Below are 18,407 nucleotides of genomic sequence, written 5' to 3' on the forward strand. Positions count from 1 at the left end.
GGCGCACCGCGGACAACATCTGAGAAAATAATCCGAGTTAATTCCATCGCAGTCTGCACATCTCGGGGCCAACTTGTAGCGTTAATTCCAGGAGTCTCCCGGAAGTAGAATGGACACAGCCGTACGCAATAAATAAATCCAATAAAAGACACGCGAGGTAGAGCGAAATAGAGGCGAACGGGCCGGCCAGGCTAACCGGAGACAGAGAGAGGAGACACCGACAAACGGAGGCAGAGACAGAAGAGGCCCGAGGCGCAGAATAACGCGAGGGTGAGAAGAGAGAGAGAGAGAGAGAGAGACTCGGGCGGGAGAACGACGAGGAGGGACGTCACGGGAGCGAGAGACGCAACGATGAAAAGGGGTGAGGAAGGGGATGGCGCGCACTATCGCGAACCCCCGCCGGCGAACGGCGCGGCAGGATGCCGAGGTCGACGCTATCGATTGGCGTCGGCGTTTCCTCGTCGGTATCTAGCGGCCGGTGCGCGTTCTCTTTCTCCCTCCGTTCTCCCTCTCCTTCTCATTCTCCTCTCTCTCTCTCTCCCTCTTTCAGCCAGTGGGGGGGGGGGGCGAGGGGACGGGGGATGGTTTTGCCATCACCATCCCTCGTTGCCTGCTTCTCTATCTCACTCCGTCGCTCGGCTCTTCCGCCCTGTCTCCTCAGCCACCCACCGCGGTAACAGGTGTTGGTCTGGCCCCGAACTCGTACAAAATCGATGGGCGAGAGCCGGATCGGCGTCGCAAGGGGTTTCCCCGCCGATTCTACATCCCCTTCCTCACCTCCCCCGGCCCGCCGTCTTTCCCTATGCCGGCCTTCCCCCTTGGCAACCCCTCCGCCATCCCCTCGATCAAGGAAGAGGAGAGGGTAGCGCGTAAGAACAGGGGAACGAGAACGGGAGGACGACGCGCCGCAGCCGACGAAGAGTCGACGAGAAGGGAGTTGGAAACGCGAGTTACGCGGCAGGGTGGGAGGGGGGAGGGGGGGGGGGGGTGAAAGCTGCACACGAGCGCGGCGGCGGCGGCGAGGACGCAGGCGCCCGGGACGCGGGGCGACGCTCGTCGACGACGCTGCATTGGCAGTTGCACCCCAGCCACACCCGGTACGAGCCATGTAGTCGGGCTACCCTCCACCGCGATACACGGCGGACAATTGTTGCTTCTGCGCCTACAGGTGGTACATCTTCGTCTTCGATCTTCGCGGAGCTCGTCGGTACTCGCGTCCGCCGTCGTCGGGTGCCCGGGGATTCCGTCGTCGTCCTCGTCATCGTCGTCTTCGTCGTCGTTCTCACCGTTGTCCACATTTTCGTCGTCGTCGTCGTTGTCGTCGTCGTCGTCGTCCTTGTCGACCCATCGTTCGTTCTCGTTCCACGTCACCGCCACCGCCGCCGCCGTCGCCGCCGCCGTCGTCGTCGTCGTCGTCGTCGTCGTCGTCGTCGTGACCATCGAGGTGTCCGTTGTCGTGGTTACGCCTCGTGTATATCCGTCCGCCGTGCGAGACTATCGGTAGTCCGCGTGTCAGCCATCGTCGTCGACACGCCGCTGCCGAAGCTTCCGGCAAGGAGACATCAAAAAGCGAGAGAGGACCAGTCGGCGACGAGGTGCAGCCAGGGGGAAGTACCGTAGCTTCGGGCGCGCTCGTCAGCCAACTCGCTTTCGACTGCTGCGCGACTGTGTGCACACCGTGCGTACAGGGGTGGCGAGAGCGCGAGAACTACGGGGGGTGCGCGCGGGATTTCCGGGGTCGCGGAGAGGGCTAGAGGGAGCTATCGACCACACACGTAAGGCGGCGGCGGCAGCGCTCGCACACACCGGCGCACACGGATACACAACATCGCGGACCTGTTGTCCAACTTGTTGCTCGTCCCTGCGAAGGCACACCCGCCCATCTCCGGAGTCGAAGGAGAGCTTGTTTTCGAAAAGGGTGGAAGGAAGCGCCGGTCGCGAGGAATCGACCGTGTCGCACGTCGGGACGCCGCGCGCCCCCGACGATCGAGCTCCGGCCGCCCCCGGAAGCGCGGACGAAGAAGGCGAGGATGGAAATACGGCGAGAGACTGAAGCTCCGTGGCTCCGAAGCCGGAGGTAGGAATTTCGAGCGAGGAAGGAAAATTTTTAACGACGACATCGCCATTTCTATCCTAGTGTATAATTTCTGAGTGAGCTTGATACTAGTGTTCCGTTTAATAGGATCGTACTTAGTGAACAAAAATTAGGATTCATCCCGCGGGACTTTCGCTCTCTATCACGTCGAGAGAAGAAGATATCTAGCAGAAGATCGGACGCGCGTCTAGAAGAGAGAGCTCCACTTCCATCCTCCAGAATACAATTCAATCCGGTTTCCTGCAACTCAAAGGGAACTAATGGCGCGCGTTGGGTAATTCAGAGGACCAACTCCTTATAGAAACTCCAATTATTCGTGCCGAAGCTCTCCGTAGTGTCGGCTAGGAAACTCGCATTTGACGAAGACGAACGAGGTTCGACTTTGCCAACGGGCGATCACATTTTTTAATCACAGTTCTCGATTTCGATCATCAAACGAAGTGTCCCTCTCTCTCTCTCGCTGATCAAAGGACTCGCGTACATCGTTCAGTATTCAGTTAAGTTCAACGTTCGGTCGGAGTCTACCAGATCCCCCGTCGCGATGAGAATGTCGTCGAGGCGTGCACGTCCCGGGGCAGCGACGTCATCGGGAATCGGCGTGACGGGACATCACCTGGAACAGCCGGGCGAACCGTGAACAGGTTCGCGGGTGAACCTCCGGAGCTCGAACGGTGGAGTCGCGCATTCCCGGCGACGCATGTATTGCCGGCGGCAGCGCAGGATAACGAACCCGCGGCGGTGAAACGGAGAAGGAGGAGGAGGAGAGAAAGAGGGAGAGGGAGAGAGAGAGAGAGAGAGAGAGAGAGAGAAACGCATGTAGAGACGTACGTGTACGTTTTACGAGAGACGACGAGGTACGCGACGGCGGGCATGAGGCCGGCGCTGTAGGAGAATGTGAAAATAAAAATAATCTTCCACCCGTGAACATACAACGAAAGCAATATTACAAACAAGGTAATCCCGAGGAACAAGAAGCAAGGGCAAGCCGCATACGCTTTTCGCTCCCGCCATCCCGCAATCTCGCCCTCCGATCTTTAGAAATCATGGAACCGCGTGCTATTTTACATCGCCGGACTCGGTCAATCACGATCGAGAAAGTGTGAGAGAGAGAGAGAGAGAGAGAGAAAGAGAGAGAGTCGCTTCTCTCAGTTGCTGCTCGCTTCACCCAAGAGATATTTTAATATGAATGTACATACGCGCGTATAGACGCCGCGATCGTACGCGCTCACAACTCTCTCATCCCTGTACATAGTTATACAAAAGTATATATACATTTATACGCAGAGTCCTATCGAATAGTCATCGTGCAACGACGTCTAGGATATTAAATCGAGATAGAAAATATCACCGAGATAGCCATTAAGGAACCGAGCGTCTTATCTTCCCTGGAGGAAAGAGTTGTCCTCGCTCATCCTTGCGACAGGAAGGAATTTTAAGTGGAAGAAACTCCGATTGGGCTGCCGATAGATCGATACGTAACCATGTCGCGCCTCGGGATGGGATCTGAGAGGAAGCGCGCGAGCGGGACGAACAGTTGAGGCAGCGATTGAGAGATCGATCGGCATCGCGCGCCCGAATGAAATTATCCACCGCGTTAATCATCATCGGGAAGATAAACGTGGCGTTTTCGGGAAAACGAGAGCGAGCGGCGGGACGGTTTACGGTACATTGAACGATATATCGCGTAGTGCACCGCTTGCCGGCGCGGAGCCGCCGCGACTTCCGCAAAGAGGATTTAAGGTTGCGCGATACTTCTTGAGGATATACAAGCGATCGATACTTCTTGATCGCGGGATAACGCGCTTGCAATAAAGCACGCCGTCGCACCGGAGGACCGAGGTAGGAAGGATAGTCGAGGCTCAAGAGGATTGTTTACCCTACGCGGTTGTTTGGTGATCTTAGAGCGATATTTCGATATTAATCCCGGGGGGAGGAGAGCGTCGATCAGCCAAGATGCCGCGGTGCTACATGGTAAAGAAGGCCTTGTGCAACAAGTACATAACCAGCGTTGCCAGAGGATTCGAGAGCTGGGGCCGCGGAAGGAGCACGCCATCGCCAACCACCATGCCGCTGCCAGTCTCGCCCGTAGAGGGGTGCGTTGCAGCCCCTGTTGCGCAAGGTACGCCACACTTTGCATACTTTGCCGGGAGAGTTTGTAATCGCTGCAATAATTATTTTTATATGTTAATCCGGCGTTCGACCGATGTCAAACTGAGCGCCAAAGTCTTATAACTTGGCAAGAAATGAGATTAAGATCATATTATATAAATAATATACAAAAATATAATGTATAAAATATGTAGGTAAACTGTAAAATATGTATACAGGGTGGGACATTTAAAGTATGTGTGTGTGTGTGTGTGTGTGTTGTAAACTGTTATCTCTGATAGTATGCCTTAGCAAAAATATTCCAGATAAAAATTATCTAATCTGAGGATAATAATAAAAACAATTTTTGAAAAAAAATTGATTTTTATACATTTATCATTACTTTCTTAAATGGAATTATTTGACTTTTTTCATATATAATTTTTCTAATTATTTTGCGTTTAATATTATTAAGATAGAGTTATTGAAAAATGAATAATATGCTTACGAAATATTTTATACCTTATTTATCCTGACATATATTTTGACATGAGGTATAAAATATCTCATAATATCTCTATTCATTAAAAAAGCGTTTTATACTTTATATTTTATACTTTTATTACAGATGAATAAAGTGAATCAATTGGTGTAGAAAAAACACATATTGTAGTTGTTTGAATCGTACGGTTTCAAGAATAATAGTTTACAACGCTTCAAATGCGCTTTAAATTAAAAAAAAAAACGCTACTATTTTACTCTTCAATAGTTGCTTTAGCGTTTTAGACATTTTATGATACTCATTTCGGCGCATAGCACCAGCTCGATGCGCGTTTATATCGAATTATCAAGTAATAATGGCACACGCCACTGCACACCGCGTAATTCCCGACAATGCGTTACCTGATCGCAACAAAACGACCTTAATTGTCGGAATTCTCTATGGCGTTACTACTTGTACGGCGCATCCGCCTCTCGTGTGAACGGTGAAAATGGTATGCGAAACTTGCTGAGACAGTAAATGCAGTTACAAAGGCGGCGCTTAGAATCATCGTAATGGCGATGCGCGCTTATAACATCACGCCGGCACAAAGAGGCGAGAGTTTCGAACGTTCGCGGTACGAATAATTTGCAATTGACCGAAGTCGTTTGCGTCTAAAAGATAGCGAATCTTTTATTGAAATTTTGGTGATTAATTTGATATCCGTGTAAATTATTGAAACTAATAAAAATCGATATTCGCCGTATTATTAAAGACGATTTGTGAGGAATGTGATATCCAAATATCGAGGATTCTAAAATAGATTAATTTTTGAGGGATGCATTTCTTACAATTATGTAATTGTAAGCAAATACACAGTATTATCTACTTTTTTTCTCTACAATTTTTTTAACATTTTTTAACTATGTACATTTTACAAGCTAAAAATTGTAAAAAGTTTGAGTAAAAAAATAAAAAAGAGAAATAGATATTATATATATTATTAAATTAAGTTTCCTTCTTTTTCACATCTTTTTTTCTATAAATAGCTGAAAACTTTGTGCTCGTGTGTATTGCGTTATATATATTATAGCTTTTTTTTTTTAATAATTTATATTTTAATAAATATATTTCACGTATATGCGCATGCAATACATTTCCGCGTAACAAAAAATTTTTTACGTGTCCGAAGTTGATGCAACTTTTTTACACCGTGCCAATAAAAATAACACAGCGCGGAAGGCCGAACACACACATCTGCATTTTGCATAATATTCATAGCTGTCGATCCTTTCGCGAGTAGCGCCCTTCGTGATCACAGTAAAAATTTATTCTGCTCGCGAAACGTACGGAAACACAACGTCGCAGAAATATTAAAACAGATCGGGCCGGCGGAGCGAAGGAGGAGGAAGTTGGGTTCGCTTTTAAAACGAAATGCGCACTTTCATAACCGAGTTATCGTGAAATTTTATATCCGCTTAGTCTAGGAGACCTCCTTGGTTCTTTACTCCCTTTGACCTCGTTTCTAACATATTTGCCGTTATAATCCCACTACCCTTACATTTGCAATCCAATGTACAGTGCAGCTCACATCTTCCTCCCTTCCACTCTTTTATCATTCGTTTATCGCTGCACTTGCTTTTCCACCACCATCAAGGTTCGACACTCTTTGGTATCACGCCGGTAACGAGAATCGGATACTCTTCTTTGGTATCTCATTTGAAAGCCCGCGGCGTCGTTAAATCTCGATTAAAAAGTCAAACGAAAGCGCAGAAGTGAGTTCACACGTTGCTCCGACGATATATAAGGGACAGTCAAGATAAAAAGATATTTTGCAATAACTGTTATGGAATCTCTAAATTGAAATTATCACGTACGCAAATGAAGCTTAACCTTTAATAATTCTACCAGAATGTCGCAACACGCTATCGAAGGACACGACGGTCGCGACAGCTGCCGCCGTGGCCGACGCAGACCCCTCGAAGGAGCGACCGAGCGACGCGGACAGTACGCCCGTCGCGACGACGACGGCGACGATGCCGACGATGACGACAGCATCGTCACCCGTCATCGCGACGGCACCCCCGACGGCCGATTACTCGATGACGGCGCGAATGGAGGAGGCGACGACCGTCGTGATCGCGTGCACCGCCGCGACGTCTCTGACGACTCTGTCTCCGACGGTGACGATCGTCTCTCCCGTCGGGGAAAGCGTAACAACGACGACGATGACGTCTTTACCTTCGCCGGGCGTGCGAACGATCCCCGAGAGACCCGAGGAGACCACGGCGGCGACGTCTATCACGACGCTGCACTATCCACTGTCCACCGGAGAGCCGTCTCCGCCGTCCAGCACGTCGACGACGTCTTACCACCTGGAGGATTCTTCGGAGCACTCGAGAACACCGGATTCCAGGATACAATTAGTCACCCCGTCCGCTTCCATCGGCATGCCCATGTCGTCTATGTTCAAAGACCGCTCCGCGGCGGAGACGGAGGCGGCGCACGACCTCCTGGAGCTCTCCCGATCGTTACCCCCGTTACCACCGCCGAGCGTCGCGATTGGCCCCCAAAGCGTGATCGAGACGCCCGCGACGGACGTTCAGGAGATGACGGTCTACCAGCCGGCCGAGCAACCGATCTATCAGGTGAACACGATCGACTTGGCTAGCTCGACTATCTACAGTCACGTACAGCAACAGCCGCAACATCCCACGGCTACCGGTATCATTTACCAGGAGTCCGGCACCGCCATTGTGCCGCCCACGGGCAGCGTGTTCATACCTCTGTCACCGGTGCAAGAAATTCTGCTGACGTACAGCACGTCCGCTGTACCGTGTACGCCGATCATTGCCCAACAGCCGCAGCATCAGCCGCCGCAGCAACAGCAAGAGCTGCAGCAACAGCAAGAGCTGCAGCAACAACAAGAGCTGCAGCAACAGCAAGAGCTGCAGCAACAGCAAGAGCTGCAGCAACAGCAAGAGCAAACGCAGCCTCAACTGTTGCAACAGCAGCAGCAACAGATCGAAACGACGCCGCCACTGACGCCACCAACCTCCGAATGCAGCAGCGATATCGAGAACAGTAACCCGAACTCGCAACCGACGCAAAGGGACAAAGAGGTTCAGACCATCACGGAGCAGTCGGAAGGAGTGAAACCGGCCAGTTACACCTACGACACGTTGCTCGTCTCGGACGGCAGGTCGAAAAACAAGAAGGCGCCCGCCGTGCAGAAAAACCAGGAAACCGAACCGATTGAAGCGCCCGAGACCTCCAAGACCGGTCGTTACGTGTGCTGCGAGTGCGGTGAGTAGCATCAATTTCATATTAATCTTTTATTACCTGTACACCTACACACGGGGAATGATTTTGCTAAAGTATAAGAAAAGTTGGTTCGGATCTGAAAATAATTTTATTAGACCGTTAAAACAATTATTTAGAGCGCGCGAACTAATTGCTGGAACATCAAAACTTTTTTAGCATTGTCCATCATGCTTGAGAGTCCTTCATAATTATTCTGATGGTGGATGAAGAGAACTATTTTTAGACCTATATTCAACTAGGTCGTTAGATGCTTCAGCAAAATCCTTCTTTCCGTGTATTGTTTCAATAAACTTAATGGGATTAAAACCTGGTTCGAACGTATCGTCGAGGGGCCGTAGTCCTGAACGCCCTGTCGATCCTCTGTTAATCCCGTGTTAACAGTGATTTTAAAATCAGAGTCAAACGAGAGTCGAGTAGAGAGGATGACGCACACATTTTAGACATATTTTAGACATATTAAGATAGATTGCTTATAAGAACTGAAACCCCCCCCCCCTAGGCGGGGGTGTCCTCCATAAAAAAAAGAAGAGGGAACGAGTTAGTAGGGCATTTTTCTCTCTGATATTTCCTCTCTGCTAATCTCACCCTCTACTTGACTCTGATCTTGAAATCGGCGGCTCTGACCTGGGCGTTTTCCAAAACTCTCTAGGCAAGCAATACGCGACCTCGTCGAATCTGTCGCGGCACAAACAGACGCACCGCAGCATCGACTCGCAGTCGGCGAAGAAGTGCATCCACTGCGGCAAGGCGTACGTCAGCATGCCCGCCCTGGCGATGCACGTGCTCACGCACAAGCTCACGCACAGCTGCGGGATATGCGGCAAGATGTTCTCGCGGCCCTGGCTGCTGCAGGGCCATCTGCGCAGCCACACCGGCGAGAAGCCGTACGGATGCGCCCACTGCGGCAAGGCGTTCGCCGATCGCTCGAATCTGCGGGCGCACATGCAGACGCACTCGGCCGACAAGAACTACGAGTGCTCCAAGTGCCACAAGTCGTTCGCCCTGAAGTCGTACTTGAACAAACATTTGGAGTCGGCGTGCCAGCGCGAGAACGACGACAGCAACGACGTCGACACGCCGTCGTAAGCAGCCGGTGCCGCGGCGAGGTTAGCGTCCAGGTAGGCGTCTCTCACCTAAGGCGGCGGCACGCGACCTTAGCTCCCCTTTTCCTTTGCCAGGATCGATTTGTTTGACGAAGATCTATCGTTCGCTCGCGTCGGACGACTGCTTCGCTTAATTACATTTGCGACCCACAGTCTAATATTGCAACAATAGCGCGAGGAGGGCGATACAGGGGGAGGAGGGTTAAACCTGCTGACACATCAGTCGCGATCGATCACGACCATTCTCGCATTTAGAACCTAACAGCGCGCCCGGAATAAAGCGCCGTCGTGCTAACCGATCAATCCGCAATTTGCAGCCGGTCGTGCACGACGTAAACAGGAAGATTGCAGCGGCGTCATCAGGTTGACTGGTTAAAAAAAGAAAGAAAGAGAGAAATTGTTTGTCGCGTAGACAGCACTTTTTTGCTTATGGACCAAGAGGAAGAAGAAAAGGATGGAAGACGCGAACGGGAGAAGCCGCCTCTCGTCATACGGATGGCGATTGGTTTCGATTGTTTCGCATGGACATTCGAGTCGATCGCGGTCTATCGATGCGCCCGACTACGGCGGCAAGTCCTCTTTGTTTTTCGTTATGATGCCTGCCAAAAAAAGAAAAGATAATTTAATGTCAATTTTTTTTTAACACAACGTTAGGCAAACATTTCCCATTAACTTTTGTTCGATTAAGTCGTTTCTCAGGTGCCCTCTTATTTTTATTCAACAATTATTATTAAAAGTCTTTTATCATTATAAAAGTCTTTTTCTAAAATTTAATCCATCAACTCGCTAAAAGTTCTGGTTGTTTCTTAAAGCTAAATATATTCTTCTCGAAGGAATATTATCACGATTAATCGCGTTTTGGAAAATTTACTGTGGCAGCTCTGGTTTCTACTAGTACAGACTAGATTGGATTGGGGAGCACACCAAGCAATGTATATGTGCGCGAGGGAGAGAGAGAGAGAGAGAGAGAGAGAGAGAGAGAGAGAGAGAGAGAGAGAGAGAGAGAGAGAGAGAGAGAGAGAGAGAGAGAGAGAGAGAGAGAGAGCAAACTTCCAATTAGTATCGATCGACAAGATTTTGCTTGAAATTGCAGAATGGACTAATGATGAGTTGCCGCCGTTGTCGATGGGAGCCTCGGAGCTCTTTTGTGCACCATAGACGACGATCAGACGTCGAATCACCGGTAACCATCCAATTTCAATGGGTTATATGTCTCTCGGTAAGCGCAAAGTGATTCGATTTACTCGCCGGTTTAAACGTCGCGGGTGGGCAGACGGGGGAAAATCACGGCGCTGCGCGAGAACGAGAGAAGGTAATTGACATATCGGTGTCTCTGGATCTCGCGCTCGTGCGTCTCTTCCTCTCTCGCGGGGAGAGGAGCTTCTCTGAACGTTTTGTCGCGCCGCGGTTCCTTCGGTTCCGAGCACACACTCGGACTATCCTCAGAATCGTTCCTCCAATCCTTCTCCCTCCTCAACGTCGAAAGGAGAGGAGAGCCTCCGACGAGCGAGTGTCGCTACGAATATAAGTAGTAACGAGAATTGAAAAGCTACACGGTACGGTGGTACGTGAAAATAACGATAAGAATGCGAGATGAGGGAAACATCTGAAATTTGGCTATCGAAAAAGACGATTTTGCTGGAGCAAAAATTAAAAATTTAAGATATAAACCTGAAAATAATCTTATTGGATCGTAAAAAATGAAAAACGTTCAACAATCATGATAAGCAATGCAAAAGGTTTTGGCGTTCCAACGACCAGTTTGAGCTAAATACTTTTAGTGGTTTAACGAGGCTATTTTCAGATTTGAAAATTTAGCTAAATTCTTAAACGCTTCAGCAAAAACTGTCCTTTCCGATTGTATTTTCGGCAAAATTTCAAAAGTATTAAGTGATCGCAGCTGTGTCAGACTCAAGTACTTTTTTTTGTGCTGCACATTGCGTTGTTGATTTGTCGAATCAATTGTGCGTTGTGTACATACGTATACAAAATTTGCAATTTTATTGGACAAGAGTCCACTTAACGTTCTTTTTTTTTTAACTATTTTTTTCACCGTACTACTTTTGCTCATTGTTGCACAATTTCGCCAACGTTTTTTCGTCGCAGTTTTCTTCAATTAAATCGTAATTTAATCGATTCTTTGTCTTTCTTCAACATCGAAACTGGAGCGGACGGAGAATCGATTAAATTGAAGTCAAACTCGACGAAGCCGGCCGTTAGTTTTTCAATCGCCGCGCGAGGAACAATAAAGTTTTTCGATAAAGCTTCATATAAAATGTACCGCTTGAATTTCGCAGTGAAAGCGTACTTGATTTCTTCTCAAAGGACCATAGGTTCCTCCGGTAAGACATTAACGTGCGCGCTTTAAAAATGTGCTCTCGCACGCTCTCGACCGTTGAGATCTTTTTAGCGCGCAGAGGAGCTTCTTCTCCGCCGTGGCGAGATCCGCATTTTGATTCGCCAGTCATCTTAGGTAAGTCTGCCGTGAAGATATACTTCGACATAAAAGTGATATTCAATATTTCAATATGTTTGGGCGTCTTCTTGCCGAAGATCGATACGATAACATCGCAGATGCATCTCACTTCGTGAATTCGTAAAAACGGCGAGTCGAGATGCTCGCGGAATGAGCGAGCGATAAAGTCGATCGAAGTAGACGAAGTAGTGCAATACCTTTCTCTTACATAGCTTATAGGAGCCTCACTTTTTTCATCCATCCTTGCTCGACGATTAAAATTCGTTCGTTTGGTCTCTTCCGAGAAGAAAAGACCCTTCGTAAAAAAAAAAGAGAAAAAAACAATATATGAAAAATACATTTGCTTTTATTGTAAGAACGAAACAAAACTGGAATTCGGAACAAATGACACATTGTAGGTTTTGAAAAAATTGAATTGTCGTTCTGTACTTTTCATTAACTTGAGGGCGTTTCGAGTACAACTCTCGCATCGGGGTGCGCAAGATCTCTCGTGCACTTGAATGCGCTCCTGCGCTATTTTCGCCGGGATTCTTAGCGTAACGCACGCGGATGCTCGCGGAAAGTTTTCATCAACATTTCACGTAAACTGGGCCACCTGTTGAATGCAGAAATGACCATTCGGTGGCAAAAGGGTCGGTCGTACTGCTCCCCTGAATTATGGAACACATCATTTCCTCGGTTGTTAAAAGCGCGAACAAGATCGCGGTCAATTGCGGCGTTTCATCGAAATTTATCAATCCTTTTTTTCCGGGGCTGCGAAAATTGTGTCGAGAACGCGAGACCGCAAGGAAAGTAGTGATCTCTTCAACCGACAAAGAAGAGAAAGAGAGAGAGAGAGAAAGAGATGGTATCATTTACAAATCGTTCAAAGATTTAATTATTTCTAGGATATTTGTTAACTATTTTATTTTAAATTTCTTGAGCATTTTTGAATTGTGATAGAGTTGAGATTATTTTCTTTCGTTATCGCATACATGCCTTGCATGCGTTGTTATCAAAGTTCCTACAGCTTTGTACAAATAAAGCTTTAACAGTTTAGATTTTAATTTTTTATTGCGTTTTATATACATATATATATGTACATATTATTCATGCGCGTGAAACTTAAGAAATTGAGTCGGGATCCACGACAATTGTTGTGCAATTTGTTGTATTTTTTATTTATTTTATTTCGTTACTTGACTCACGCTTTATCTAGTCATACGACGTCAACCGTGGGAAGAAAAGCAAATCCTCTCTCTACCTTTTAAAGCAATATAATAAAACGTCTCATATAACGAGATATGTATATATAGCGTGACATGCTGAAATTGAATATATCGAGGTAGATAATACCATTGCTTGGGAGGTATTTTCACGTGAAAGCTTCGAGCAGGAGGAATGAAAAAAGTAGATCGCACGCGAGTGCATTTTATAGAACGGTGCAATTCACAACGTCATACCAAAGATATGACCAAAAAAAAAGAAGAGGAAGAAAGAAAGAAAGAACGGAGCGGGAGAGAGGAGAGAGCAGGAGGGTGGAATTAAGGGGAAAAGAAAAAGTACTTACGATCTAGTCAACAAGTTGCGCTTGAATTACATCCTTTTTATCTTAGTTGCCTAAGGCGGTCGCATGTATAAGTGAAGAGGAACCGACGCGCTTATTCTTTCCCGTCGTATATTTTATCTTACTTTCTCCCCGATCCCGTGTATGCCGTCTAAAGCCATTTCTAATATAACTTAGAGGTATTTTGGTACGGGACATTTTTAGCGAGCGATTGTAAGATATGACGGATTGATTGTATTCAATTAATTGAACGTAACACGCGGTACACTTATCGTTAATGGGGATTAACACCCCGTCGAACGTGAGGGAGAAAGGGAGCTTTTAGTGGCTTTTAGTTAGTAAAAAAAAAAAAAAAACGTATCAACACCAACGGGAGTAATACAGACACCGCGATCGCATTTTCGTAACGCCGCCGCCGTAAAATCGCGGCGATAAAATAAAACGGGAGGAGAGATTGGTTTCCGTTTTTCCGGAAGTCTCCCACTCATTTTCTCTTCCTCTCGGGAACGCGACGAGCCAGATAACGTTGAGACGCATTGAAATGTAAAAATAAGATATGGGAGGGACAGAGAGAGAGAGAGAGAGAGAGAAAAGCGCGGAATATATATAAGATGCAACATTACCAATGCAATAAAATAATAACTGCGAGAGGAGCAACGAAATTAGGACGCGGAATGCGAAAGCATAAAATAACCGAGCTGAAAAACGTGAATGAATATCTTTCTGTTTTTAATATGCATTAAAAGTATATATATATATATGTATATATATATATATGTATATATTAAAAACAGAGTGCATCGATGCGCGCCGTTTATCGCAGGCCGAATATACAATATATCCGCGCGGGATGAAACGGTCTCGCGCGCAAAAGTTAAAAGTACATCACCGCAAATGAATTCCCACCCACTTTTTTGCCCGGACCTCCCGCTCTAACGTTTTTTAACGCTCGTATTTTGTTCTTATATTTCGCGCCTCGACTCCGTACGACGCGAAGTCGTCTCGCAAAGAAAGTAGATCTTCATCCATCACATGGGAGGGAATCACGAAACGCACGTAGTTCTGCAGCTCGGCCACGTTTTTCGTAATATTTCAGATTGTATAACTTAGTAGACACTCTTGTACTGTATAACAATACTCGACAGTCAATCGAATCTATAATTAATAGCGTAATTCGTAACTCGGTAGTCAATAATAGAGAAAAGAAAGAAAGAGAGAGAGAGAGAGAGAGAGAGAGAGAGAGAGAGAGAGAGAGAGAGATTAAAGAAGTGCACACATGGTCCGCGACCGCTCTGGTTGGGTCCCAGGCGAGTTCCGTTGGGGGTACGTCGGCGGCGTAGTTTACAGTAGTTTTAGTGTCGCGGGCGAAAGAAAGAGGCGACAAAGAAGCGGAACGATGTTTCGTGGCACGATTTCGCGCACCTTGCGTATAATAAAATTGTTTTTCTTCAACTCGGAACTCGCGCCGATGCGACAGCATATTACCTCCGCGCTTTACCGTTGCCGGACAGCGTGCAATATTTCTCGTTTATGGAGTAAACTTCCCCGCGCGGTAAACTCCCCGTTGAAATTATATCGGGCCGCCCGTTTACGTTCCAACAACAACGTTCACCACTCCGTTTTATTCCCGTAAAAATGAGAGTAGTAAAATTTTAATTCGTTAAAGCGAACGGCGATATCAAAGCGGATTCGCTTCTGCTTGAAATTAAGCGCCACGATTTTCCCTCATTGCTTTCGGCAACGCGGAGGCGTCCGCGAAATCTTTCCACGAACTCGGCACAATTATCGGCGCGATGTAATTACTCAATAAGGGAAGAAGACTCACCCTGCGTGTTGTAATGGGGGAGGGGCGGGCGAAGCGTCAAGAGAGTGAGATCGCAAGTCACAGAACTGATACACGTAAGCGCGAGGTGGGCAAATGCGGGCAGTCCTTACTATTTTTTGAATATGCAAAATGATTTTTGAGCCAGACCCCCAGGACGATCATGCCTTGTAACGTTTCTCAGTCCGGGAAGGGAGTTCCTTGCTCCGAATCGCGCATGTCTTGGACTTGGAATCGACTACGCAATCGGGCCCGCTCGTCTTGGCGTATTTCCGTTTTATGGAACGAACGGTTTTGGCGTCTCTTCCAAACGGATTCTTATTCGAGCGACCAAACAATTGTCAAAGGCGAAAAGTCACGCGTATAAAGTGTTACACAAAGTTAAAAGTTATTTTATATATTCTTAAAGTAAAATATGTACCATTAATTATATATATTAATTAATATTTCGTATCTATAAATGTATGTGTTTTTATACAAGAAACAATTGCGCGGAGTTTCGGAACAAAACCATTTATCTTGGAAAACATGTATGTCTCGTGTTTTTTATAGCGGATGTTATAAAACCGATATCACCTAGATAAAAGAATGAATCGAGTCGCGAAAGGATACAATTGCGTACGTTTTTTTTTTTCATCCTTGAAATTGATATTGAGCAAAAAAAAATCACTCGTATTTGTATTAAATCTCTCTGTTCTTCGAAACTTTTTTATGACAATGGGCGAATGGAAAGTCACAGTCGGAAGGAAGGAAAAGAAAGAAGCACCCAACGGGAAAACCGCAAGTAACAATAATATACGAGGAAGGAATGGGCTGAATGGACGCGCATTAATATAAAGACTCCCAATTAAAGAGGACCAAGTTGCTAAACCGTTTCTATGCCGCGCACGCGGCGGATTTAACAGTCGTAGTATAATATCGTTTTCGAGGTGATAAGGATCGTCAATATAAGCGATAGAGCGAATAACTCACTCAACCAACTGAATGTTAATATATCGAAGGTAAAAAGAGAACAACGAAAATGTGACAAGCATTGTACACGTAAATATAAATAATATAATACTTATAGAGACAAAGCGCATCCATTATATATATATAAAAAATATATATATATATATAGATGTATGTACACGTATTAATCGATCGAATCACAAGTGAAATTCAAGAACCGTTTATGTTTATTCTGTCGAGGTATATATTTATCATCGTTTGAACGAATCATATTAGATAAACGTGACTCACTATGTGTTTCGGTGAGAAATAAAATGCATTTTCGCGCGATATCAGTACTCCCAATTTGCTAGCGAGCTGACTCGTTGACTTTCTTCGTGCGTAAATTCGCTAAAATTATTTTTCTTCGAACCAGTTTTGTACCGAAACGTGTTTCCCTTCTTTCGCTTCGCGTTTCTAAATGTGATGCAGTCGTGATGAAAGAATTTCAAGTGATTCCGCCGATTATTACACTTATCGAGTTTATTATATTAATTAGCGAAAAGAGGAAAGGAGAGGGAGATAGAGAGAAAGAAAAGAACTATATGTTAATGTTAGAAAGATTCGTAAAAACGTTTCGCGTACGCATCTGCGCGTGCATACGCGGAATGTTCACGGAGAAGCAGGCATGATCACCGCTAAACCTGGCTTTTCGAAGAATTTAAAAAAAAGATGAGAGAAAAGGAAATAGAAGGAAAAAATGCGTATGGAAAAAATAGGGTTTAGATTAGTGTGATACAAGGTACGACAAAGCAATAATTTAGTGATTGTACGATATTTGATTAGCGAATTAGTGCTAAGTTAACGATACTTTCGAAATCTATAAATATTTACTCGATAAATCGTATAGTTTTGTAGAAACGCTGAGAAGATTACCATTTCAGATTAACACTGTCTTGGGATCAAAGATTTAGGGGGAAGAAATAGATTTAAAAAAAGAGAGAGAATTGGTAGTTGCGCGGAAGCGAATGAGCGGAACCGCGATATAGCTCTGGGATCCGCGAGGATCAATTTTTTTTTTCTGTATCAACCGTAGACGAATGAAACGAGTAACTCAGCAATTAAAAGTGAGCAATTAAAAGTGAACGAGAAACAAACTGGGATTTTGAGCACGACGCTCGCGACTTTTTCTAACGGGACGAACCTCGAAATAATTATACTCGTTCGCGAGTGTATGCGTATCTTATTATACTGGAAGAAACGGGATATATAGAAGTGTCGCCTTTAAATTCCGATAATGTAATGCTTTTCGAAGTAGGAGCCATCTTGCACTGCAGGTGCCAAATTTATGCACGCCTAAAGAAAGTGATTTGAGGAAAGAAAAAAAAAAACATTTACACCTGAATACGATTCATAATCGCAATGCAACTCGTATCGCTTATGATTAACGATTTACGACACTAACTCTTATTCTCCACACATTGCTGATCACGTCATATGTATAATAAAAATTGTTTTAACTTAATGGACGAGATTAAAAGTGTGAAATAATTATAAAAATACTATGCCATATTCTTTACGTCATCCCCTAAGTTTTTGTGGTACAACAGTCCTATTTAACAATAGCATTAGTTAACCGTCGTATACCACGGCTTTTATTTGTGACAATGTCGTGGAGGCACAAACGAGATCGCATACAGAAAACGAAATTGCGGCGGCGGAAAGTTGTTTACTCTGATCTGCCTATGCCGAGCTACTAAATGAGGAAAATACGAGAAATTTATTGCGGCTGTCGAAAACTTGTAATCGTATAAATTTGCGGAGCGCGTAAATAAAAGTGAGAAAATTCTTGAAATTTGGAGAAAACTCGCTTCTTTCACGAGATGAATTTACGGAATTTATAGGAAGTATACACATAATGATATGTTAGCGTACTATTCGATTTTATCATCATGATTGAAGCCTACTTTTGATAGCACAAATGTCAAAAACTTTTTTCGACAGTCGTTCCACCGTTCTTAAACTTTGCAAAAGAAAAAACCAATAAGCACATGTATAAGACACGTTTGCAAAATCGCAAGATAAGAAACGTCGTCTGCGAAATGTTCTTCCAATAAAACACATTGCAACAAATGGTCGAAGTTGAGCGGAAGCTGACGGAATTGTTTACAAGTAAAAGAAATAGTACAGAAGTAATATCGATTTTGCAGGTCAATAGGTCAGGTTCTATAAATTCTTGTGTTTTCGCTAGATATTCATTCAATATAGAAACGTATAAAGAAAGAATCAATCTATATATTTATTTATCGGCAATTGTTGTTTATCGAAAGCCGACAGGTTCAACAATTAGATCAGCAAGATAATACTTTGGTATCAATATTGATATTGCGATTTTGTATGTGGTAACTTTTTCTCAAACCGGCTACAACGCATGTATAAACTCGGCGGAATCCCATTAAGAATTCACGGCAATGTCGGAAGGTATGTAAAGGTGATAAAAGGATGAATTTGCCAATTTTGGAACAATGTAACACCAAACTTC

General features: G+C 45.4%; 1 protein-coding gene across 2 annotated transcripts; it reads left to right on the plus strand.

Moving 5' to 3' along the window:
* Positions 1-1,081: 1,081 nt before the first annotated feature.
* Positions 1,082-17,256, plus strand: LOC105839611 (zinc finger protein 853). Of its 2 annotated transcripts, XM_036284199.1 has the most exons (4): positions 1,082-4,214; positions 6,576-7,970; positions 8,638-9,106; positions 10,185-17,256. In XM_036284199.1, exons 1-3 carry the CDS (start codon positions 4,049-4,051, stop codon positions 9,072-9,074), a joined length of 1,998 nt encoding a protein of 665 aa, XP_036140092.1. In that variant the 5' UTR covers positions 1,082-4,048; the 3' UTR covers positions 9,075-9,106; positions 10,185-17,256. The 2 variants fall into 2 exon arrangements, with proteins under 2 accessions (XP_036140092.1, XP_012541500.1); XM_012686046.3 differs by lacking the exon at positions 10,185-17,256 and having other exon boundaries at positions 1,083-4,214; positions 8,638-9,707.
* Positions 17,257-18,407: the final 1,151 nt, after the last annotated feature.

This window comes from Monomorium pharaonis, chromosome 3, assembly GCF_013373865.1.
Source record: "Monomorium pharaonis isolate MP-MQ-018 chromosome 3, ASM1337386v2, whole genome shotgun sequence".
Lineage (NCBI taxonomy): Eukaryota > Metazoa > Arthropoda > Insecta > Hymenoptera > Formicidae > Monomorium > Monomorium pharaonis.